The 25,686-nt window shown below is 39.9% G+C and overlaps 2 protein-coding genes across 9 annotated transcripts in view; one reads left to right on the top strand and one right to left on the bottom strand.

Annotated features, from left to right (window-relative positions):
• SCRN1 (secernin 1) overlaps positions 1–16,607 on the top strand; it is a 34,330-nt gene extending 17,723 nt beyond the window's left edge. For all 4 annotated transcript variants that reach the window (XM_418734.8, XM_015281820.4, XM_015281821.4 and 1 more), the window contains 7 exons: positions 675–856; positions 4,823–5,025; positions 8,559–8,753; positions 10,338–10,503; positions 14,239–14,419; positions 15,865–16,024; positions 16,300–16,607. In XM_418734.8, the coding sequence (XP_418734.6) occupies positions 675–856; positions 4,823–5,025; positions 8,559–8,753; positions 10,338–10,503; positions 14,239–14,419; positions 15,865–16,023 (1,086 nt within the window). In that variant the 3' untranslated portion in view covers position 16,024; positions 16,300–16,607. The remainder of the gene's footprint in view (positions 1–674; positions 857–4,822; positions 5,026–8,558; positions 8,754–10,337; positions 10,504–14,238; positions 14,420–15,864; positions 16,025–16,299) is intronic.
• A 943-nt stretch (positions 16,608–17,550) lies between these two features.
• Positions 17,551–25,686, bottom strand: part of WIPF3 (WAS/WASL interacting protein family member 3) — a 39,560-nt gene continuing 31,424 nt past the window's right edge. For all 5 annotated transcript variants that reach the window (XM_040696571.2, XM_046936363.1, XM_004939386.5 and 2 more), the window contains 4 exons: positions 23,983–24,708; positions 22,879–23,025; positions 22,140–22,241; positions 17,551–21,678 (listed from right to left, as the gene is read on the bottom strand). In XM_040696571.2, coding sequence (XP_040552505.1) covers positions 21,638–21,678; positions 22,140–22,241; positions 22,879–23,025; positions 23,983–24,708 — 1,016 coding nt within the window. In that variant the 3' untranslated portion in view covers positions 17,551–21,637. The remainder of the gene's footprint in view (positions 21,679–22,139; positions 22,242–22,878; positions 23,026–23,982; positions 24,709–25,686) is intronic.

The raw sequence follows: 25,686 nt of genomic DNA, 5'->3' as shown, positions 1-25,686 counted from the left end.
GCAACCGTCCTCTGCATCTTTGACTTGTCAGAATGTATCCATAGAACTCAGATTACAGTAAACCATTTAAAATAGCTGAAACATCAGTTTTAAGCAAAAACAATGCCTGTGCTTTCCTTTCTGTGGCTGTTTATCCACTGAACACTTTCAAGTCTTGATTTTTTTTCTATCAGCAGACTTAGACTTGGTGCAGGGAAAGCACCAAGGAAGAGGGGAAACTTTCCAATGTGCTTTGTCCAATTACTGTTATTACACCATTTACATAAAATACAGGAGATGGTATTTAAGTGAGATGAGAGAATGTTTTGATGTTGTTATGCACAAAACATGGACTGTACTGTTAACACTGAGAAACAGACCACCTAATTCTGCTTTCTACCGCTTCTAGCACTTGGATTCTGCATGTCTACCTGAAGCCTTCAGCTATAGAAATAGATGTCTTCTCCCAGTCTGCTGTAATATCAAGACATAAAGGTTCAAACTTAACAAATATTGTTTTTTAAAAATTCCTCAGCTCATATTCAAGAGGTGGACTTTTTTTTTTTCATGATGTGTATCTTGTCTCAACATTAAATCTTGTGCTAAAGATTGAAGTCTGTGTTAGAGTCAGAAGATTAAATCCAGTGCTTGCAGCTGTTTTACGTTTTCTCTTCCTATTCTCTCTGCCAATGCAGTGCACATATATTGAGATTGAGCAGGTGCCAAAGACTCATGCTGTTGCGCTGAGCAGGCCTTCCTGGCTTTGGGGAGCAGAAATGGGAGCCAATGAGCATGGAGTCTGTATAGCTAATGAAGCTGTCGTGACCAGAGAACCAGCTTCTGAATCTGAAGCCTTGCTTGGAATGGATCTTGTCAGGTGGGTGGCTTGCTGAGCTGTGAACATCCTTTTAAAGGCCAAACATTTAGGTGATGATAATGGGTAATGGCTTTATTGGTATTGGCGTTAGAAGATTTTAAAACAAAAGGCAGATGAGTTAATGCTTTAAAGCACTTGGAATCTGAAGCTGGCTACTGTTTATGTGCTACTTGTGCCTAATACGAGTTCACTAAGCCTACCTTGTCTACCTGCTGTACAGTCTAGCAGTGACTATTCCATTACATTGTTAGTTAGGAACTGCTAATTTGTAGCATCAGATTGCTGATGCACCCATCATTCTCCACCGCTTTAAAACAGCTTACTCTGACCTAAAAAGCTTATCCTGGGCTTGTAGCCAACTGTAGGCATAAACAAACTACTATGCTTCACTTCAGCCCATGCATTCCAACACAAACCATTGCCCTTTTTTTAAATTCTGGCAAACAAAACTCCATGGAAGTCTGTTCATTGAAGGCTGTCTGCCTGAAACACTTGTATTGTATGTCTCAGTCTGCATGCTGATGCTACAGTGAAGAGAATTTAAAGAAGAGTTAGGTGGAGGAAGAAAGCTGAAAATGAAAGAAGAGAAAATGGTGCAAATCCATCACAAAGAAAGGAGAGCAAATATTCAACTTAATTTAAAGATAACACAGGTCAACTGCTAGTTATGTAAGCAAATCAATTTCAGATCCAGTGGTCCTGCTGAAATTTTTCTTAGGATAGTTAATGAGCAGGCTGAACCAATTTCAAGAGCATACTCATTTTACTTGATCTAGTGAAAGATGGGAGAGATTCTGGATAATTGGAAAAGGTTAAATGTTGTGGTATACCTAAAAAGCGTTGAAAAGAGCTGTGGGTATAGACTAACATAACTCAAGGGAAAAAAGGCAATTAAATATCAAGGAGATGACAACTGTTCAGTACTGACTGTTAGTCATGAAAAACCCTGTCAAACACTTCTACTTTGCCCCTGTAATGAGTTAACAAATTTTAATGCTAAAGGGTGGGAAATAGATACTTTGACTTTTACAAGGTCATTAAAATCTTGGAAGGTATTCTCATATTAAGCTGGGAATTGTGAGTCACATGAAATTGCTGCTAGGTGTATAGCTGCCTAAGACTGTAAATGTTCTGACCCTGATGTCTCTGCAGAAATACAGTATTGGGTTCCAGCTACCACAATCAAGAATAATGTGAGCTAGCTGGAGGAGAGGCAGTGAAAATGGGAAATATGATCTGAAGAATCTGATCAATGGGAAGTTCATGAGGGGATTGGTGTTACATTCCTCTTTGGTACTTTTCCTAATTTCTGTGTTACTGAAGGAATCTACAGAGAAGCTGTACGTAGGAGGACTAGTGAGTTTGATTGCACTAAGGGAGATAAAATAGACTGGGGAGCTTTTTTTACGAAAATATAGGACAAGCTTTTGTCAAGAGGAGGGATGTGGTAGGTGATTTTTTCCAAGCTCCACCTTCATTTTACCCCTCCTACTATCATTCTCCAATTTTAACAAGCCGTTGTTTTAGGTGCACAGTTCTGCTTATTTTGTTTGAGGTTATTGCAGTCTCAAAGTACTGTTTAACACTGAAGTATATATGTTATCCAGTAGCTCTAGGTTTATCCACACTAAAATATTAGGAGATACCAAAATATGGAGAAATGATACAGCCTACCAGTGGTCCTCACCTGGAGATATTACTGTCCCACTCATCCTTCTTATCTGCAGAGGAAATTGTTTGTAGCTGTGAGGCAGAGAGCATTTGAGGCAAGGAGAACTAGGGATTTTGCAGACTACCATCTGTCTCTTGTTGCAGCCAGAGTGGTTCTTTCTTACTGCAAAGACTTGGCTGGTAGCATTAAGCTTAACTGTTTTGGATGATCTCATAGAATAAAGAGAGCCATCAAGTGCAGAATCAATCATAGAGGCTGCAATGAAGCAGCTGGCACCAGCTCTTTCTCTTGGTACCCATCTGCAGAAATGGTTCTCTCTGTCACTCAGGATTTATTGGAATGAAAATTAGGGGAGGAATTTTAAGCTCAATTAAGAAATGCACACGTCTGCTAGTCCTCCCCCCTGCCCTCCCCTCTCAACGAAAACCCTATTGGATATCTGTGAAGTTGCACTTCACAAAGTTCTTAACTTGTTCAGATCATGGCTGCTGATACAATGACAAAAAACAATGCGTTACCTACTGTACTGCTGCATGTGAGGAATAAGACTTACCTGCAGATTTTTGTCTCGATAGTATATCACAGAGCAGCATGTCAGAACATAAGAATGATTCTTAAGAAGGGATGGAGTTTGTGCAGTTGACCTGGGGGGTGGAAGTTGGTTGTTAACACAGCGCTACCCCCATCCCAGTTTTATCTGAGTGAAAAACATAATGGTAGTTTTGACAGATGGAAGTATTGAGAGAAAATCGATTCCAGCATAACTTCTGAAGAGATGCTGTAAATGAGAATAGAAATTGAAAAGCTTAAGCTAATTTTTGACAATTTTATGTTTTTTTCAGAATAGCACTGAGGCAGTAGGCTGTACTAGGTCGCAGAAAATTTCTAAATGGATAATTCAAGCTGTCCAATCTCAGTGCAGAATGACTGTAAGCTTTTCTTATGGTGTCCCTTAACAAATGCTCTGAAAGGTGTTAGTGGGAAGGTTATGCTACAGTCAGCCAGCGCACTGATGCCAAGGTAAATGGCAAGGCCAAGTTGTGTAGAGATGTGTTTTTCCCGTGTTGGTTTTTTTTATTTTTTATTTTCCCTGTCCCTTGCAACTGACAAATGGGAGCACCCCAACAAAAGCAGAGCCTCAGCCTTAGTAATGTGGAAGTAAATGTAATATTAAAGCCATACAGTGATCTAAAAGAGATTTCTATAGCCTAAATCTCTGCTAGAGTTTTCAAAGAGAAAGCTAGACTAACCATCCCAGAGAGAAAATTGCAGGGAGAAGTTAAAAGTTGTAGTGTGATGTTGTGTCTCTTGCCAGGTTTTGATCTAATTGTAACCTAATGCTTTTGATCATAAGGCGAGGAGAAGAGAATAGATGATCATTGCATTGGGTGACTATATAGCCATCAAAGTAGCAGTTATCAATCCACGTGTGCCTAGATTGGCATTTCTGTGTTATTCTGAAACAGTGATAGTGCAAGTGAGGAAAAGAATGAAGGAGTAATATAAATGCATAGAGACTAAAAACAGAGACAACAATGCAAAATGAGTTTCAGCTAATAGAAGGAACGAAATGAGAAGGAAGTAAATATGAAGTTGAAGGATGATAGGGGAGAAACTGTCACTTTTAAACTAGGATCTAAGATGTTAGTTGGCTCTCCTTTGTCACTAAGTAAATGCTTCTGAAAGAGATGAAATTGTTGCTTTCAATAACTCAGACTAAATCAAGGCTAACAGTGGACTATGCACAAATGCCTCTGTCCTGTGTGTAATGAACATCAAAGGATAACATACAATTAACTTCCATGGCCAATAAAAAATTGGAGTATTCAGGAAGAGAGGTTGCAGGCAGGTGGTAAAACTGATTACAGTCTCTTATCTCCTGTAATAATCATTTCTAATTTCCCACTGTTCTGTACAGAGCAGAGTAAACTTGTATATAGCTGTTACTTTGAAAAGGCCATTTAATATTATTCTTCATTACATTCTGTCTGAGCGGGATAGAGCACTGAAGGGTTATAGTGCTTATAGTGCAGCCAGGGTCATTGGTTGGTGGTTGGACTTCTTTGGCCAGCTCTGAAATTGAAAATAAAGAAAGCGGAGTAGAAAAGAAAAGCTTGAAACAATACGTATTTCCTCTCGTAGTTCTAGTAACTCATTAAGGTGAGAACTCTTACACCAGGAAGACTTGGCACTTCTGTGTTTTAATAGCAGATCAGTGCTGCTATTCAAAATGAATAACTTAGACATCTCACTGTTGTATGTCTGCTTGAAAATGTCTTGCTCTTTTCATACAGACTTGGCCTAGAAAGAGGTTCAACAGCCAAGGAAGCATTGGATGTAATAGTTGCTTTGTTGGAAGAGCATGGGCAAGGAGGGAATTACTATGAAGACGCAAGTTCGTGCCATGCTTTCCAAAGCGCATTTCTGATTGTGGACAGAAATGAAGCCTGGGTACTGGAGACATCTGGAAAGTACTGGGCAGCTGAAAAAATCACAGGTCAGTTCATCACTCCCAGCAAGCCTAGTTCATAATAAATGTTTATTATTGTTTTGGAATTGTTTTGGAAGAATTGTCTTAAAGTACCTGGGTTTAAGTAATTCATGCAAGTGTTTGATTAAACCATCAGTTTCAGTCTTTTTTTTTTAATTTTTCTGTTACTTTCAGCTTTTAGGCATTGATTTCCATTGGTTAATGTAATAGCATTTTCTGTCAGGTTGGAGAATATGTTACCTGTATACGTAAGCTACATAATCATTATGTTTACATTTTTATGTTTGATAAGTGTTGTGTTTTCCCAGGTTTATTTACTGCTTGGAATGTGTCAAGAATCTTTTCAGTGTAGTTAATGCAGAAATTATTATTACTAATCTGAAATACTAAGAGGCTAGGATAAGCACTAATATACATGTAGGTGGTTGTCTTAGTTTCGGCTGGGACAGAATTGCTTTCCTCAGTGTTTGGTACGTTGCTATGTTTTGATTCTATGAGGAAGAACAATGTTGATAACCCACTGATGTTTATAGTTGATGCTAAGCAGTGTTGTACAGAGCCAAGGCCATTCACAGTGAAGGGCCAAAGGAACTGGGATTGAACAGGATTATGACAGCTGACTTAAACTGACTGAAGAGATATTCCATATGATATGACATCATGCGGAAGGAGTTTTGAAGCAGATGAATTGGGCTCTCTTCTGCTGTTCAGGGTCTAGCTGGGCATTGGTTGGCAGGTGATGAGCAATTCTTTGTGCATCACTTGTTATGTACATTTATATATCTATCTATATATGTAGTCATAATTATTTTCCTTTTTCTCTATAAATAGTTCCCCTATAAATAGTTTTATCTCAACCCCGTAAGTTCTACTTTGCTTTTTTGATTCTCTCCTCCATTCCACTGTGAGGGGGGAGAATGAGTGAACGGCTGTGTGGTTATGAGCCACCTGCTGGGTTAAACCACAGCAGTGGTAAACTGAATGGTCTGCTCCCGGTTGCTTTACTGCAATAGATATAGGCCCCTCGTATTCCCATTTCTTATCTAGCACTGAAGGACAAAAGTTTTTTTTCCTCTTTAATAGGTCATTTATTTTTTCTCTGTGTGTGAAGCCAGAGCTTCCATGGTGACTTCTAAATTTCATTAACTTTGTGGCTGCACTTACTTAAAACTTAGTAGAATATATGTACTGCGTTAATATACTAAGATTGTGTAAGGCATGTATTTTTTTGTGATCTGGGTTATCGTTTTTAGTTTTGAAGGGATTTTTATTTTTGTAAGAAAAGAGCTTTATAAAAATTACACACGCATTTGAATGAATTCAAAAAAAAATTCAAATGGTTTAAGAGGATTTTTATCATCTCAGCTTTGAGCTATGACACATCCAGTTAGTTCTCTTTTCAGTACCCCTTCATTGAAAGTAGGAGGCAGCAGATACAGAGAGGAGGAATGTTTAATGCTATTGAATGTACGAAAGCAAAGAAGTAACACCTGGCTGTATAATGTTGTATGGTGGCCTGTTGTCAGTTCATACTATTAAATATGAATCAGCTTACTTTGCAGGGATGATTTGCCGAGCAAAGCTTGCATTTCAAGAATATCTACAAAATGGAGGAAACCTTCCAGTGCAAACAGGTCCCAAACCTAGAAGAGGGAAGACTGATAATGCTACCCTGATAAGATCCAAATTTTGGACAGCTGTCAGCTGTTACTAGGGTTATGAAATGACAACCGTCTTCTACTGACCTACCTGGGTGCTGTTTGAAGTGTTTTTCACTTAACCTTTTTAGCTACATCAGCAATATATAACCTTCGTGTGCTACTTCCCAGCAAGTAAACTGTTGACTTCGTCTGCAGCTTGTATCTTTTTGAAGTGGTACTGCAACTCTGTTCTCATTCTTACCAGCACGTTTCTCTTCCAGGGGTCCTTGTGAGCAGCAGATTAAATTGACTAGTTTCCATCTCCTTCCTGTAGTCTGCTGAGGCTGACAGGATGAAAGGGGATGGCTGCTGGCTATGGAAGAACCGTGTATTTCATACTTTGTTCAGGAGGTTCTTTTCTGCAGCCATATTTATGCCTTGAAAAATGAATGCGTGGATGCTGTTAAAACAGGGGAAGTGTCATTTCTCAGCAGTGGGAAGGGATTTTTTTCTTCCTGACTCTCCTCAGAATTGTTTTTTCCTAATTGCTATAGTTCTGTAAAGCTTATAACACATTTATCAAGCAACTTTTTGACAGTAATGTAAGGATAAACACTTTAAAATTCATCCTGTTGCTAATCTTCAGTCTGGATAGATAAATTAATCTGCATGATAAACTTGTCCCCCTCAAAGGATCAAAACCCTGAAATGCTATTTTACATCAGTTACTAAGTATAATAGTTAAAGAGCTTTTAATGAGTAGCTTGGCTAGCTTGACATGAACTCAAATGTTTTTATCCTAGAAGTCAAGAAAATTCTCTGGAAGGCATGCTGCTTGGAAGCATGAACACACTGTCAGTGAGCTACTACAAATCAGAACTGAATGGCAGTAACTTTCTCAGACTTATGCACATAACGTCCTAATGTAGTTCTTCCTGATTATTTAAATAGAACGTATGTGACATTAGAAAGGCAAGCTTACTTTTGTGGAAGGCAGTATTAATTAATAACTTTTAGAAATACTGCTTTGGTTTCTGTTTAAGAAAAAGTTTGTGCCAAATTCCAGAATCTGGTTTTATTTTAGTTAATGGATTTGCTTTATCAGCTCTTTCTTTGGCTTCCTATGCGTTTACTTTATTCTCTCTGAGGCGTATCTGCAGCTGGCACCGTTTGTTAGTCATGCTGTAGCTATATGGATACGAGCACTGCAGTGTTTTTGAGAAAAGCAGTTAAAAAACCAAAACAAACACTTGAATATTCTTTGAAGGTTGCTTATGCTTCCTTTTTATTTCATGCCATTTTAAAATTTAAGATTAAAAATGAACTTCTTTAACTTAAGCCTATCTTTTGCTGCTTTCAATAAAATTATTTTTCAATTGTAAAGCTTAAAGCAATAAATTTTCAAGCTTAAAGCTTGAAAAACATTTTCCAAATTATATTTTCAGTTTTAAGGTAGGAGACAAAGAGGGTTTATTAATCTGAATGAAGCTTGGCTGACATATAGTTTTGAATCAAATTAGGCCTCAAGTCTTATTGCAGCTGTTCCACTGGACAGAAAAACAAGGCTGGCATCTTCTCAGTCTTCAGGTATGCCTTGTGGCATTTGGAGACCTCTTTTACTTCATGGTCACGTATGTGGAGTATGGAGGAAGTGTGAAACTGCTGTCTGACCGAACAGCACTATTAATCACGTAGCAGTGTAAATATCTTAATAGGGCAGCGAATTGAGCTTTGCAACCTGCAGTGAATGGTAACTGTATGTGTAATTATGCAGTCATATTAAATGTACATCCTAACTGATGCTTTCATTTGTTTCCTAATTGCAATTGCTTGGTCCTTCTAGCAACTCCCATAAGAACTGTATTAATACTCTCTTGTGATATGTGGCTCTTTCTGTAGAGGGGGTGAAATGCATTTGCAATCAGCTTTCACTAACTACAAAAATTGATGCTGAGCATCCTGAACTAAGGGATTACGTGAGAAGTCAAGGCTGGTGGAATGGAGACTCAGACTTCAATTTTTCTGAAGTGTTTTCTCTTGCTGCTGACCATTTAGCCTGTTGTTCTGGCAGGGAGAGCCTGGAAAAGCAAAGTGGTAAGTGTGAACCAGGTTCTTATTTTTTGCATATACAGCTGGATTTTTTTCACTACTGCTTACTTTCCATCTAGACTGATGGTCTAGAACTACACGTGATTGGAAAGGATACCTCTATATGTAAACCATGTGGAAAGGAAGACCATAACCGAAGACACTTCCTAAAATTGCCTCAGTTTAGGATGAAGCCCTTAGTGTTCCTCCCAATTTTGATTTAAGAGGGTTGAAATTACAAAATAGCTTACATTGCTCTCGTTCCACTGTGCATGATGCACTTTGATGCAAATACAGTGGCCTTGTTTTATTTTTTTAAATACTGTATTTATAGCATTAAGTAGTCTCATGTATGAAAGCTTGATCTCAGGGAATGCTGTGTTTTGGGATATTTAGGATCTGGGGGGAGGAATTCAGAACATAGTTTAAGGAAGATAAGCACTATTTAATTGTGAACTGAAGTCCCTTTTCCACTGTTGAGTGGAACTAAGCTGCCAGAACAGACAATGTGCCAATTGCCTTCAGTCAAATAATGAGTTTATTTCCAGACTGAAATTAATGACTGTAGCTGGCCAAAGTAGTTAGAATATGACCAGTCTGTAGCAGTGCATAGCCAATAGATATCTGCTCTTTAATGTATGAAAAATGGTACAGATCATTTTTTTATGAAGATTCCTTTAGTAAAGATGTGAGTTTACTGTATTTTTTAGTATTTTCATATATTGACAAATGTCAAGAATTGTATAGAGTAGAGGTAAAATGCTTATTGCAATGTAGCTTCCTGCTAATATTATAGAATTACTTGGAGCATAGTTTGCGTGTGAGGGGCAGATAAAACAAGTGTGAAGGACCATAGGTGAAAGGTCTTAATAAACCTGGATAATAGTTCTGAGGATCTTTATGGACAGATGGCTGTGGCTGCAAATCTTGCAGGCCTGCTGGGACATCCCATGTCTCCTGGTGGATTGAGGCACTCACATGCATAAGGGGGAGGTTTGTGAAGTTGATGTGTAAAGAAGCCCTGCTTGCTTCTAGTGCAAGATAACATGGAGGTGCCATGGGTAGAAAGTTGTGATAAGGTGTGTGCAGGAAGTAACATGAAAATAGGAGTTTCTTGCAGGTTTGGATAAAAATCTCTGTGTCTAGGCTAGACCTAATGAATGTAAGATGATTGTTCAGTATTTTGACTGAGAACTAATGGAACTTGATAAGAAGTGAAAGATGAGGATGTTACTTTTCTGTCTGAACTTGGGTAGAGGTAGCTTCTTAAAGGAAAATTAGGTGTTTTATGCAAGCAATCTGTTCACAGTGATTGCTGAAACAGTATTACAGACAGGATAGCCTTCCTGAAAAGTACCTCTTAAATGAGATTTCTCCCTACATGGTAATTGTAATGCCTAATTAATGCTTCCTGCTGTTCTCTTTTACTGATAGGTAAGCTCATTCTGGATTTACATTGTTAAACTGTTAACTGGGATTTGGCCATACCAATTGTCACTGGACAAACTAAGCCAAACCCCATTCAAACTAAAATCCTTCCCTGGGGTCCAAGCCACTGAACGCTCAGGAATTTTTTTTTCCCTCATATAGGTGATGTTTCTGCGCAAACTATGATTGATGTCCTGCGTGACAAGGACAGTGGTGTCTGTGTGGACTCTGAATCTTTCCTTACTACAGCTAGCATAGTGTCTGTTCTGCCTCAGGACCCTAGTTTTCCCTGTGTTCATTACTTCACTGGCACGCCAGACCCTTCAAGGTAAGCTACAGCATCGGGGTCCTCTGGATGCAGGGTAGATGATGGTTTGAAAGGTGTTAAACAAGCTCTGTTTTCAGAATTGGAATTGAATAGAGTCTTCCATCCTGTCCTGTTCTTTTTTTTTTTTTTTTTCTAGAGACATTTTTAGCCAATAAGATTCCCAAAATGGAAAGCTGAGTGAAACCATAGGGTTGTTCCAAACACCAGCAGAATCCAAAATTACAGTGACACAAAGGCAGCTTTCAAAATAATTGTCAATTCCTAGAAGCTACTAGGAAGATACATTTTTATTTTATTGCACTTCCTTTCATGAGAAAGCCAATGCATGACTATTTCCTTCACTTGCAGAATAGGTAAGATGTGTGCTGCCTTTTCTGTATTAGCAGAGCTTCCATTGGCTGGAACATTTCCTGCTGCTGAAGGGGCTCTTTGCTATCTTCCCTACCAGTCATCTGAGGTTGGAAGAGGAAGGGATGTAATGAGAGGAGCACCAGGTCAAGAGATGATAACAGAGAGGCTAATTAATGCAACTTCCAGGGTAGGCAGGCAGGATCAGAAAGATATTGCACTGTTATATCTCAGCTTGGAGAGTACAAAACTGGGACCAATGAGTGCTCTCTGGGACACAGATTTTTTCTTTTTTTTTTTTGTGGAGGATATTGAAAGATGAGCTATTATTATATAACCTTCAATTAACAGAGTCTGTAGGGGACTCTTCAATTTTAAAGCCTTCTTGTGAAGATGAAGAGAAACATCTCTATACAAGACTGCAGGATGATACTTCTTTCTCTGGCTGTTCTTTCCATTTCCAAAGAGATTATTAATGAATAGACCTGTGGATTATTTCACATTGGAAGATTTCTAGGATGAGAGGAGTGAAGAAGTAGTAAGGATTTATGGGTAGCAACTATTTGGAACCATGAGCAGCCTTCTGACAAGGCAGAATTGCAGTGAATTAATTCCTCTCATACACCCTGCCTATCATCTACTATATACTCATTCTGGTTTTTGGTCAGATTTTGGGATATATTGATAAGACTTTTCTGAATATAGGTAAAGAAGAATTTCTGAATAGACAGTGAAAAACAAAAGGTACTCTGGCTAATTTTTGGTGCATTCCACCCAGTTACTCTGTAGATAACTTTGTATGTGAATTGATATTTCAACTTGTTTAGTGGGCTGTCTTTGGTCATCAGAAAGGGATATGCAATGGAAGCAAAGCCTTTTAGGATGACATCTTCATTGCTGAACAGGTCCAATAAGAGAAGTTAAGTTTTCCTCAAGGTATTGATGAGCATCTGAATTACTTTATGTTTGTAGTTTATAAAGCAATTAGTTTTTCTAGACTTCAGTGTGTTTCATTCTTAAAGTGAAGTGAAAATAACCTAGGCAGTAATTCCGAGTTAGAATTACTTGCTTATTTTCTGGGTAATTAATTGTACTTAACTTTTCTTCTGTCAGTTTTGTCAGCATGAAGGCAGTAATACAGGTAGAAAGAAAATAATAATGAAAGCTTAGCGTGCAAATAAACTCAACCACAAGAAACAGACATCTTAGTACAGAATGCTCTTGGATTAATGTGACACTTTGATTAGCTATTTTTGACAGGCCTCTGTTAGAAGGAGGAGATGGATGTCCTTGGAAAACCTTTGGTTTATATCTGACCTACAGACCAGCCAGTTAGGTCTCTGTGAAAAGGATGTATTTGCGCCATCAGGTTAAAAACTGAAAATTTCATTATCTGAAAACTAGACAGCACTTTATTAACAGCTGTTTTTCAAATCACTTTTTGGTCACTGGGCTGTAAGTGCACCATAGTTACAGTGCTGTTTAGGAATGTTACTGTTTAAAAAGGCAATGCAAATCTTCACGTACGCTTTCCAATGAATACACTGCATGATGTTTGTATTTATAGTATATGCAAATGCTTCAAGAGCATGTTCTAACCAGAAAGACAATCAGTAGTCAGTCATGTGCAGTCTGACATGTTACTGTGTTACTGAACTGCATCTCACTGCAAGCTTAAGTGGACCCCTGCATTGAAAGGCCAGGTTTGAGATCTTGCTTGAATTCAGAACTTCTAGAATAAACACATTTTAGGGAAGACTCTGGAGCTATTGCTCCAGTGGTTACTAGCCAGCTGGATTCTTGTTGAGACAGGAAGTTTGTGGGCCATTTATTGCCTCTCTTGAACAGGTAGGTTTAAAACTGAAAAAAGTGCTGAACTAGTGAAGACGGGAGTTCTCTAGGTAGTCTTGTATGGCATCGAGAAATGAACAGAGCAGAACGTATACAACACTCCCAAGCTGCTCCCAAAAAGATATTCCCAAATATCTTCTTGTATTGGAGGCTTGATTTCCATTGCTTTAATGATGTCTTTTCTAGTTGGATGCATTTGAGAATACAAGGGAACACATGGGCTAGATCATTAGAGAAACAATGTAATTTATCTTCTGTTTTAAACAGAATTCACCTGGGAATCACAGGTATTAAACTATATTGCTTCAGTTATTTGGAAGTTTACCTTGCATTGAGGTAAAGAAGTTATAGGGAGAAGTAAATGAAAATGGTGTCCGTGAACAGATGAGTGTTCTGTAAGAGTGCTTAAACATTATGTGCTACCAAGTGCTACGGGAATCATCCATGCCAAAGGCGCTTTCCATCTGCCTTGCATTATGCAACTCAGACGTTAAAGTTTAAGAAAATAATTTTAAGCTTGCTTTCCAAAACTTTTATTTCACTTGATGCAAACTGTTTGGGATTAAAAAGAGCAAGGCTTCAAATAGTTTTGGTGAGATTTCTTTCTTTTTTAAAGAACGAGAGTCTGGCTGTTTAAAAACAAGCAAACAAAAAAACCACTTTAGAGGCCTTTCTTGCTTTCATTTATACTCCAATGCATTAAAGAAGTGCATTATGTTAACTGTAGGTATTGAGTCAGGCCTCATGACAGTGATGGATGGAGTTGCAGCAATGAACCTGCTGAGCATATGCAGGCAGCACTATCATCATTTTTGCATGTCTTGCACTTCTCACAGCTTCTCTGCAGAATGCAGGGTGCTGTTTTGATGTGCATCTAAAGGGAAGCAGTTTCTCCACGCATATGAGAATACATTCTCCTCTCAGATTTTCAGGAGTTAAGATCCTATTTCTTTTATTTCTGCTCTCTCTGAAGTTCAGATCCAAATTAAGTGTTGAATTTGCTTAAGATGTGTCACAATATGGCTAGCCACGTCTTTTTCTTTTCCTCCTTACATGAAATTCACCAGTGCTGCTGGTCATATGCCAAGTCCTGATATTGAGCAAGCTATGTAATTGTCCATGCTACACGTGGACACAAATCACACACACATCTGCATTTGTGTGATTTCAATGGAAATTCTGTCTGTGGGGAGATGAGAGGTGGCAGCATGAACAAGGGAGAAAAAGCTGATATGAGGCTGAATGCTGAGATTTTTTTCACCAACTCAATACTACTTTTCTAAAGCACCAGCAGAATTGGTGAGAAGGAGACCAGTGAAGGCTGTAGGTAAACCGGTGAATGAAGTCTTACAATAATTGGCAGACTTTGCTTTTTTTTTTAAAGCATAGAGATTTATTTTGCTTCTGGACAGCACCAACTCTGACCTAGTTTGTGGATGGTGTAGGTGAATTACCTACACTGTGCCTGGTGAACATTTGAATGATGTACATAAAATCTGTCTGGCTGCTGCAAGCAGTAACTCTCATTTCTTTCAGGTCCGTGTTTAAGCCTTTTATTTTTGTTGATGATGTAAAACTAGTACCAAAAGTACAGTCCCCTTCTTTTGGAGATGATGATCCTGCTAAAAAGATACCTCGATTCCAGGAGAAACCCGATCGCAGGCATGAATTGTACAAGGCACATGAATGGGCCCGGTCTCTCCTTGAGAGTGATCAGGTAAGAGCTGTGGGACCTGGAAACTATTACGATCTTGTATAGATTTCCTTAAAGCTAACTCAAAATAAAGCTATGGCTTATTTTGAGTTAGAGCACCACTCCCATCCTTTCTTGAAAACGTTCATGTTTGAATTTAAAGTACTAGCTATCTTTGTACTATATAGGGTTGTCTAGCTATATGGAGAGGAGGAAGAAAACAGTGGGATCAGCAGGGCCTGCCAGTCATGCTGGTATTGGTATTTCAGGCAGTTTGTGCAAGACCCACATAGTCATGCTATACTTTCACAGAGGACTTGCTTTTCTGCAGTTTTCCCCTGCAGCAGTCAGCTCTGCATATTTGCAGTAGGTCAGTCTTGCTAAGATCATTACAGCATTCAAACTTGCTCATTAGGTATTAAGGTACCTATGGTAACCTCTGCTAGCACAAACTTTATGTAAATGCAGTTTTGGCTGGATGTGGTTTTAATCCCTTGGAATGGTTCAGTTAAAAGGTGTGGCCTCTGTGGTAACACTGACTCAGTATACTGCTGCCTTCCATAACATTCATCAGTCTGTTCTGTGAGATGCTGATTTAGTGAAGACTTAAAAGGAGTACATCGGTATGTTTTTATTACAATAAGAAGTCCCACAGTGTGGCACCAAAGGTTCCATTAAAAAGAAAATGAACTTTTAGCCACATTCATGGTATAATAACTGACCACCTGAAAGCTTAAAGCTTAGTTTAGGTACGCTGTTCTTCTGTACAAATGGCAGTATAAATTCTGGAAACCCTCACTCATGCTAAACCACTCTTATTTCTGGAATTCAATTTTGAAAGCTGCAAGGAAAACAAATGGCATGCTTCCATTAAGTATAAATCAATAAGACTTTAAGCAACATCTGGATAAAACAAAATGACACCTTCTTCAGGAGTGAATTTTCTGCCCAGAAACATGTAGAGAAGTAGCCCAGAATGATGCAAGCAACCTTTCCTGCTATTTGGACTCCTACTGCTGTTACATTATGCATCATTTCAGATCAAGCCGTTGTCTTGCAGGTGATCATCTGAGGGACAAACACGCACATACGGTCATCTGTATAATGCTCGGGGTTTCTAGTCTTCTCGTGCAGATTTGTTCACTGGTTTTCAGGCATAAGAAGTTGCTTTACATCTTTCTCACACCATATACCTTTTTCCTCTATCCATCTTTTGCTCCATCTACCTTCTGTGCTTTAATCTTAGCAACTGTTTCTTGGTTATTATTCGTAAAACATCAAGTATCCAGGACTGTTCCTTATAGCCTATGATGATCCAAAAAAGCTATTAATAGAAACAGTGTCTATTTTGAACAGGCTTCCTTATTTTGAAAAGTACTTGAAAAGATCTTTGCAACAGAAGAGAATGGTAAATACTTTAATGAGCTGGTTTTACTGGTTAATTCACTTTGGTTATTTCATGCTTTTAGGAGAAGGGCCAGAAACTGATGAGCATTATGTTAGACCTCGAAAAGCAAGGCTTAGAAGCAATGGAAGATATCCTTACTCGTACAGAGATTCTGGATCCCGCTGAAGTAGTAGATCTTTTCTATGACTGTGTTGACACAGAACTAAAGTTCTTCAAATGAAGTAAGCAAGCACTTTAATTCTTTAGATACTGAATTTCTGGTACCAGCTGTCAGTGAATGTGAAATGTTGGATCCAATTCTGATCATCCTCTTTCACGTGAAGTTGAGTGTTTCAAAATCAGGTCCAAAGCTACCTTTCCACTTCAGTGCATCTAATTGTCTCAGAATTGACTCTTTGCCCTGTATTGAAGTGCAAGCATTTATATTTATATTTACGTTTTTCTCAGTTTCACTGTTGCTTGGAATGGATTTTAAACCAATTTTATCTCGTTTCAGCTACAGTGGCTACTGTTAGCCTTTTCACAGGAAGACTGCAAAGTTCTTCAAGCCTTGAAAGAAAGTCTTCACACTTATGAATTTGCAGGAAAGACATTAATAGAGGGAAAAAAATGTTACTTGCTAGCTATATCTGGTTAACAAATTGCTTTCCTTTGTCCAATCTTGTGGTGTTCCTGTTTGTGTATGTATATAGTGAAAGGAGAAAATCACTGACTGGTCTGATTACTGTGTGCATGCTGGCTAATTTAGTACAGAATGTTTAAAAATGTATGCTGGGCAACAAATTAAAGCAAAGATTAACTTCATCAGGATAACTACCCTATTGTCATTGAAAGCAATCTGTTTTGTTTTGTTTTGTTTTTTTCCTCTGCTGCTCAGGTCTAGGCTTGCAGCAAAGCTGTCTTGCATTTTTGTCTTTTTGCTAATTCATACAAAGAATAATAGAGTTGAAATCCCAGTTTTGAGGGGGCAGGAAGGTAAGTCCTGTTTCTTGACCTCGTTGTACCGGTCTCATTTTGGCAGATCTGGTTACAGTGACTCAGCATCTCATATTATGCCTGCGCAAATGACCAGAATTAGGTCCCCCAGGATAAGTTTTGTCTTCATCTGCTACCTTGGTGTTTGTAATGCACCTGGCTAATACCCTAGTGCTGAGTACTGCAGTGCAGCCAGGCTGAATGCCGAAGACATATGAACGTACCCTGTTGACTCTTAAGACAAATAATAAAATGATGTACTTATATACAAGCTATAAATTTGGAATATTTTGAGGGAATAGATGCTGGACATTCATCATAACTATTTTTCCTTCAGGCCTTTGTAATGCTGAACAGTTACTGGTGATGTCAGTGATGAGCGTACAGGGCTGATGAATCCGTTAAATACCAGTGAGTCACTGGTGGGTCTGGTTAAGCTTAGAAATGGTTGTGTTACGCTTCTTTATATGACAGACCTGCTTTTTTGTGTATTTTCTTTTGGAAGTCAAATGGAGGGAATACTTTTAAGAATTAAACCAGTAAACACTGCTTCCTGTGTCATATTAAGACAGCTGTTTTAACAGGAGGGATAGACAAGAAGGCGTTTTCAATAAGTGGACATTAGCATTTGGAGATATAATCCTTCACTGTTCAAGGAAGGGATAGTGATGAATCACAGACTTTTGTATTGAGGAAATGAAAGCTACTTAGAAGGCAGCAACACCTCAAATTGAAACTAAAATTAGGGAAATTGCAATATTGACACACTGGCTTCTCAGAGTTTTAATTTTTTAATGAATTTGTTCCATTGGCCTCGTTATCTTGATATTGCCTTATACAACAAATGAGATTTGGAAAAGAAAACATTGGACTTCCACGTATAGAACGTAAACACGAAAACGTTTTCTTGTAGGGCCTACCTAATCATATTCCTATTCACACTGTATTCCTCTGACAGGCTCTGCCATAGGAACAGCTCTACCTGGCTAGATCTTTCTCCTTTATTTCAGCTCCTGTGCCTTGGTATTATAAAAATGGATAAAGGAGAATGAAGAAATAGCCAAGTAAACCTAAAACTTAACTTCTCTCTTCCTCGTCAGCATAGTGACTGCAAGAAGCACACTTCATTCCAGAGACTACTGCACTGGATGAAGATGATATAAGAACGGTGTGCTTTTCCTAACTGCTGACAGCTCAGGTAAATGGATTTCCCATGAAATCCACACGTGAAATGAAAGGGTGCTTTGAATGAAAATACCCTTATCAAAATAGACTTAACACCCACCAATTGAACTTCAAAGCTGCTTCTACAGCTGTAGCTTGCAGAGCACTGTGTCCTGAAAGGAGAAGTTGAAGTTGGATATTTGTGAAGAAGGGGAGACCAGCGATAAAATGCTTGTCCCAGGCAGAGGGCAGAGAGGCAAGATAGAGAGTGTTCCTGCTAAAAAACAAAAAAACATATTTGCTCCCTTGAAGGATCACACATCTGCAATTATCTTGTGGGAAATTATGTACTTATTGGGAATTGTTTTTTTACAACGGAACTCATCATTTTGAGCACAGTGATCTAGGCAGTGCTTGTAATAGCTGAAGCAAAAGCAAGACATGTAGTGAATTACAAACAAATAAAAAACCAAGTGTCTACAGTAACATGCTTGGTTACAATCACATTGAGAAAACAAGAGCAGCTCCATGGCTTGGAATTTCCAGTGGTTCTGGGCACACCTGTGGCCTAGAACAGCACAAGGGCATAGTGGTGCTAGCCTGCAGTCATTGTTTGTATCCAAGTGCTAGGAATTACTGAAGCTTTAAAAGATTTTGAACAACAAGGATTTAATATGTATTAAATAACACTGCACCACCACTTAAAAATATGTGCAGGCTTTTTAGTTTAGTTTCTATGAGATTTTTCTTTTTAAAGCACTCCTAATCATAATAAAAAGAGGAATAAAATTGGTCTTCCATTAGATATTTTCCTGGCATGTGGTCTGAGTTATAAATAGCTTTGAAATATTTATGAAAATACTTATTGCAGAGTTGTACACAAGTTCCAAAACATGAAAATCAGCAGTACATCAACTTTTAATAATAATAATATAGCAAAATATTCTTTAATACAATATTAAACTTCTCTTCCAGTTGTTTGAGAAGCAGTGTTGACTTCTGCTTATTACTGTATTCATGCATATTTATTAGTAACTCTAATACTGGTAACAGAAAGCATTTCTAGTTTTTATTTTTTCCTTTTGACATGAAGAACAAGGTATCATAAAAGGCTAGAAAAAGACTAATGGTGCTTCTTTGGAGTCCTACAGGCAAGATGTTTAAATGTTTCTTACCCTTACACCATGTCCACACTGTAAGCATGCATGGGTGTCTGGATGAGGTGCTGCGAGATATGGTTTAGTAGCTTCGTGGATAGTAATGGTGATAGGAGGACAGTTGGACTACATGATCTTGTAGGTCCTTTCCAACCTTGTGATTCTATGATTCTACAATTCTATGAATAGGAGTCAGCATAACCGAACTGTTACAAGAACTAACAGAAAAGCAGAGATATCTAAGGGTGTAGTTACCTGTCTTTTCTGTTGCCCAAAGGAAAAGCTGTGGGGAAGGATCTTCACCTACCACCTATATTTTTTTTTTAACAGCTGCAGGTGAGGTAAAAATGTGGTATTTATAAAAATAAGTAATAAAATAACCATAAATTAACCTGGCTGTTAAACGGGAATACCAGTGCCATTATTCACACTGCTGAACCCAAGAGAACTGTAAGAAGGCGAAGTCACAGAACAGTTGAAGAAGAAAGGGAACTTTAGAGGTCATCTTGTCCACCCCCACCCCTGCTCAAGCAGGACCGCTTACAGCACACTGCCTAAGCACATTCTGAAGATTTTTGACAAGAAGATTGCACAACCTGTGCCAGTGCTTTTTGTACCCCATGCACAAAAGAAGCATTTCCTCATGTTCCAGTGGAACCTCCTGTGTTCTGATTTGTGTCTACTGATCCTTCTCCTGGCACTGAGCACTACTGAACCGACCCTCGCTCTGTCCCCTTTGCAATCACCGTTCAGCTATTCGTGTACAGTGGTAAGATTTTCCCTTGAGAAAGATTTTCCCCGTGAGCTCTCAGTCTTTTCATCACAAGGGTTGGAAGGGACTTCCCGAGGGTGCACTCAATCCCTTCATCCAGCTCACTGATGAAGATGTTGAACAAGACCTGGGGAACACCACTAGTTACAGGCCTCCAACTAGACTCTGCCAGTCTGCTGGTTCTCAGTTGACTTCCCTGTCCAATCTTCTATCCCACACTTCCTAAGCTTAACTGTGGGGATGCTATGTGAGACAGAGTCAAAAGCCTTGCTGAAGTCAAGGGAGATAACATCCACTGCTTCCCCCCTCATCTACCCACTCAGTTATGACATCATAGAAGGCTACCAAGTTGGTCAAGCATGATTTTCCCTTGGTGAATCCATGTTGACTACTCTTGATAAAAGATAGAAGACTTCTGAGAGAAGGGAGAGAATAAATACAGATGACTTCTCCTGCCAGAAGAGATGCTTCAGTCCCCTCATCATCATGGTGGCTCTATGCTGGACTCTCTCCGGTATGTCCATGTCTCTTTTTTTCAGGGGAGCCCAGCACTGGGCACAACATTCCAGATATGCCTTCAATGGTGCTGAGTAGAGAGGAGGGATCACCTCCCATAAGCTGGTCGCAGCTCTTCCTAATGCAGTGAAATGCTGCATTTGTGTAATTCCTGCTGGAAGCAGACATCGTGTGATCTAAACATCAGTGAGCCAAACAAACATCCCACTACAGCCTTCGTCTTAAAATCAGGAGCTCAAGTCTTGTCCCTGGCTGCCTTGCTTTTTTTCAACCAATTCATTTGACAGGAATCACTACCTTAGGGACTCCTTATTTTGGTGTGCTTTGGATAATGCATCCTCACTGCTGCTATGGGTTAACAACAGTAGCTCTAGTTGCCTATTTACAAGGCAGGCAACTTTAAATGATTTGAAGGCCCCTTAAATGATGGGTAAAGAGAACTTATCAAACAAATGGTTAATTGTAACCACTTTCCATCCAGAAAAGACAGGACACATGCCCTTTCCTACTCACTTGATAGTATGTGCATTCACACACACTTCCTCTTTCTTTAACCATTTTGGAAAAGTTCTGTCACTGTTGTGAGGTCTATGGCCACCCTACCCAGCTGGGTTTCTTCAGACATGTTTGCTATCCTACAGGGATCTGTAATCAATAGGTAGCTCAACAGCTGCCACAACCCCTTATCTCCTTTCTCTTCATGCTTGATGAGGATTATTATGAGCCTGTCTGTTCTTAAAGTGCCATTCTTTTGCAATCTGAACACAAGTAGAATATAAGAAGTGAAAAAGCATATGAAAAGACATGTCATGTTAGTTTCTGATAGCTCATGGAAAAAAAGTCTGAATAATAACTGAAGGATTACTTAAATATTTAAAAATGAAGATGGAAGAGGAGAAATGAACTACAGGCACATCATGCACAAAGTATTCTTTGAGGTAACATATCAGCTTGATAAGAATTGTTTGAACACTACAAAGATTTTCAATTTTATGCTTCTTCATTTAAAAAATATCCACATATATACAATATTTAAAAGCCTATGCTAACAGTTTTGTGGTGTATATGCCACAAAGTACTTCCAAAAGTATCATTTACATCTCTCTTCCAGCTTATAAAAATGTTAACTTTGCAGCACTTGTGATTCAAATGTAATTTCTATCACTGTAATGGGGACCCTTCAGTTTCATATATTATCTTGATGTTCTCCAATTTTTAATACCAGTCCAGAAAGCATCAGAAGGTTCTTCTCATCTCACATGTGTTCTCAATGGTGGATTTTTAGAGGGATCTGTAAATACGTAGGACAGGTTAATTCAGAGGAGATAGCTACATATTTTGGGAATGCATTTTGGACGTAGTTCTACGGCAGCTTAAACAACCTAAGTTGTGTCTATCACCTGTTGTTAAACAGATACATATTGCTCTGGAGGCTTTCAGATGCAAAAAGTGCTACATATAGACGATGATTTAGACAAACTTAATTGCTATTTGCTCCACAAATGCAACAGTCTGAAGAACACAAACTGCATGTCTACCCACATCATTTTTTTGCTGCTAAGTCTTTACAGTAATTAAGTGCTTTTCATTGTATCGTTGGTCTCTATTACCACTGTAACAAATCTCAGTCCTACCTGTCCTATGCTTACAGCCCAGCTTTTCACAGTACTGCTGGTTTCTGTTCATTATTTTCTCTCACCCCATTTAACTCTATTGGATAACTATATGACATTCCCATGTTTACACACTTACCTCTAGCTATCTTGCTGGGATATATTTTCTGAAATGGCTTGAATTCATCAGGTGGGGGGAAGTCCTCCACAGAATGGAAAGTAAATTTAGATTCAAAGTCATCTGGGAAGTTTCAGGGAAACAAACATTAGTTACTGTTAGAGATTTGAAAAAATAAAATAAATTGCCAGTATTAATTTCAAGGAAAAACAGACTGGTTTTCCCTGGAATAGATAGTGGCTTACTCCCAATAAGCAGTCTTGAGCCAGTTCGTGAGCCATACAAATGATCTGGCTTAATTGCAAACACTGCTAGTAACTGAAGTTCAACTTCTGGCTGCCGTTCCAGTTTTCTGCACTGATGATGTTGTGGTAACAGATGTATTCCTCGGTGGTTTTCAAGCAATTTAGCAAGAATGAATGGCCAATTCATCAGACCACAAAAGTAGCATCTAGCAGGCTTTGCTGCATAGGATTGAAGCTACGAAATGTCTGTGAACTGTTCTGAAGAGTAATAATGTAAGCACAGTACAGCAAATTCTGAGAATGTCACATAATTTTGCAGGCAGTTCCTGAGTTTGTCTGTTGAATTGTTCAAAACCTTTGAGAAAAAACCTCCATTTTCTCTTGGCAAAAAAATTCTATTGGTCTAGTTATACTACCACACTGTTACGATAAAGATGCGAATGTGTTTTTAGAGTCTGAGACACAAAGGCTTTTGTACTAAAGTCTTCAACTAAAGCCAATTTAGATGACGTTACCAATAACATGCATATTTCCATTTTTGAGTGGCGGGTAGGGGTCATGAACTGTTGCCCAGGCTGAGACTCCAGACTTGCTTGTGAGTTCAGTTGTTGGTGACCTGGCTGGTGGCTGTGGAGGAGTGGCAAGCTTCCCAGCACCAGCTCCTGAAAAAAAGGAAGCAGACCAGCATATAAAGATCATAATGAATTAATGACACTGACAGTAAGATCTTCACAGAAGTGGAAGGAGTTATAAAAAGGAGTGCAGTATCTGGGGCAAACATATCCAGCTGTTGTAGGTGACTTCATACATCTTCTGGACAGACTGTGTAAGAGAGAGAGAGCCTGAGGCCTCCAAGTTAGCTACTAGATAACCAAAATGGAAACCTCAGAAGCTGAATGACCACAAGAAAAGCATCTCTATAAAGTAATGGTTCATCACACAATTCCCAAGCAGCATTAATCACTGTCACAAAGCAGCTGATCTACTGTACTGAGAGCCTTTCCCATGGCTGTCAGAGGGAACCAGTAAGCTTTCTCTTGACATGTGGCTGCTGAGATACAGAGTTCAGAACATTCTCTTCAAATGTTCCTTATTAAGTAGCTGTCTCCATTTCTCAAGCCCACACAGATCTAGAGTCATTTTTTATTATTCTCATTATATCATGTCTGAAAAAAGTTCCTTCTATCATCTGCTCAGGGAAACATTAGCCAATGTCCCCACTATCCAAGTACTCAGAGGAGCCTCGCACTCTACTTACCTTTGTTGAAAAGCAGAGGACTACATCTGTGTTTGCCTTTACACATCTATGGCTGCAGCTATACCATATTTATTCTATTCTCTCCTGTATAGTTTCCCAATATAGCTCCAGTCTGCACAGTTACATCAGAAGAGGGATGTTAAAAGCAGCCTGGACTCTGAGTAACTGCATGTCAGGCAGATGTTACTGTCAGAAGAGCCTGAAGTCCAGCATGCTCATTACACACTGTGCTAATTACATTCCTCCCACGTTATGGACTTCATCCTGCTGCTATGCATACCGTATCCACCCCCTGTGAGCTCTCCAGCCATCAGTGCCAAAAGGAGTAGAAAAGTTTATTTCAAACAAACACTGCTCTCACCTGGGCCTCGGCCTGGTCTCTTCTTCCTGGTCTCCACCACTGCTCCTGACTGAGGAATGGGTGGGGTGGGAGGGAGAGGGAGCGACTGAATATTACTGGGTTTATGCAGATGGGACAGCAAGTGGGGAGACTTGGGGGGCAGTGGTGGGGGCACGTCACCACCGCTCACAGCACTGTTGAAGGCTGGGGAGGGTGGGAAGGAGAGCCTGTTTGAAGCTGGGGGAAATGTGGGGAGTGGAGGAGGAGGTGGCGGCGGTGGTGTGGGAGGTGGATAATCCCTTGCTTCTGATGGAGAGGAAGCAGCAGGGGAGAAATCGGTTGTCCTGGCTGGAAATCCACAGGGGGGTAAGGGAGGAGGAGGAGGAGGCGGGTGCGAAGCACCTACTGGTAACTTCGTGGGCTTGTCAGCCTGGGGAGGGAGAGGGGGCAGAGGAACAGAGTTGGGGGATCCTCCCTTGGAAGGTCTTTCTGCCGGAGGGGGAAGTGGGGGAGGAGGAGGGAAGGTGAGGGAAGGTTTGCTGGCAGCCGGAGGCGGCGGAGGAGGTGCAGGCAGGCTGGGCCGTGCGGTGCCAGCCCGGGAGGTACTGGGAGGCTCTGGTGGGACAGCTGGCCAGGGGCTGTCGGATGGGTTTGAGGGGCTGCTGCCTGCCTTTGCAGTGCTGTTTGGTGGGGCTGCGGCCTTGGGAGCCGCTGCCCGGACTCCAGGAAGCTGCCCAGGCTTCCCTCCTGAAAAAAGAGATATCACACCTTACACACCGGTATTTTGTTCCGAAACAGCACAAAACCCACGATTCATCTTCCCTCCCCAGTGGTCACTCTGAGTGATTAAATGAATCCACTCAAAACACCTTATATCCAACAAACTGTCCATGGTGCAAGGGGCCTGGGAGGTGGTGTGTTCCAGAGAGCACTACAGACTCTGCTTAGTTAATGCCGACCTATTGAGAGGCCCTGCTCCCCTCTCTGTTTCTCAGCTTCTGCAACACAAAGCACTTGAAGGAGAAGGTGTTTTTCTGTGGTGGCAGGTGGTCCTTCATAGTGGCTCATCTGCCTGGCGCAGCCAGCTGGACGTGAATGATCCATAAGCCTGGGGGCATTGAGGGTTGGGGTGAAAGGTCTCAGAGAAAACAAGCAGATTGACACACATCCACCTGCACCCTTAAAGTTAAATACTTGCTTATGATTAAAAAATTCCCACAAACGTTACACAAATCTCAATCCTGTGGATTTTTAGAAGTGGTGCCTCAAAGGCTTTCCAGAAGATGCAGGTTCAAATGTTTTCTTTTCAACAGCAAATGCCCAAAGACACTTGACCTTACATTATTTGTCCAAGCACATGTCCAGATTTTTCAGAAAGCAAGATGTCAAAAAGGTATCTCATGCTATACTCTGAGAGGTGTGCTCCTAGTTTAAGAATAACTCAAAGTAGCTACTGCAGCTTTATGAGGAAGCCCCATCACAAGCTGTGCTGAGCATCTTCAGCTTGTCTTCCAGAAAAAAACAAAACGGCTGCAGATAGAGTCAAGTGCTGTCTTTCCCTGCAAATGCCTGCTGTTCTGTCCTGCCCGAGCAGGCACCGGATGCCCAGCAGCACCAGAGGTCACTGCTGCTGCACTAAAAGGGCTAAAAAGGGGCAAAAACAGCAATAGGACTCCCACTCATGTCCTTGCTCCTGTCCTTGTGAAGCATCAAGTACCTTCTTTT

The sequence above is a fragment of the Gallus gallus genome, chromosome 2 (assembly GCF_016699485.2).
Source record: "Gallus gallus isolate bGalGal1 chromosome 2, bGalGal1.mat.broiler.GRCg7b, whole genome shotgun sequence".
Lineage (NCBI taxonomy): Eukaryota > Metazoa > Chordata > Aves > Galliformes > Phasianidae > Gallus > Gallus gallus.
The sequence above is the reverse complement of the archived record's forward strand: the minus strand, read 5'-3'. Positions and strand labels throughout refer to the sequence as shown.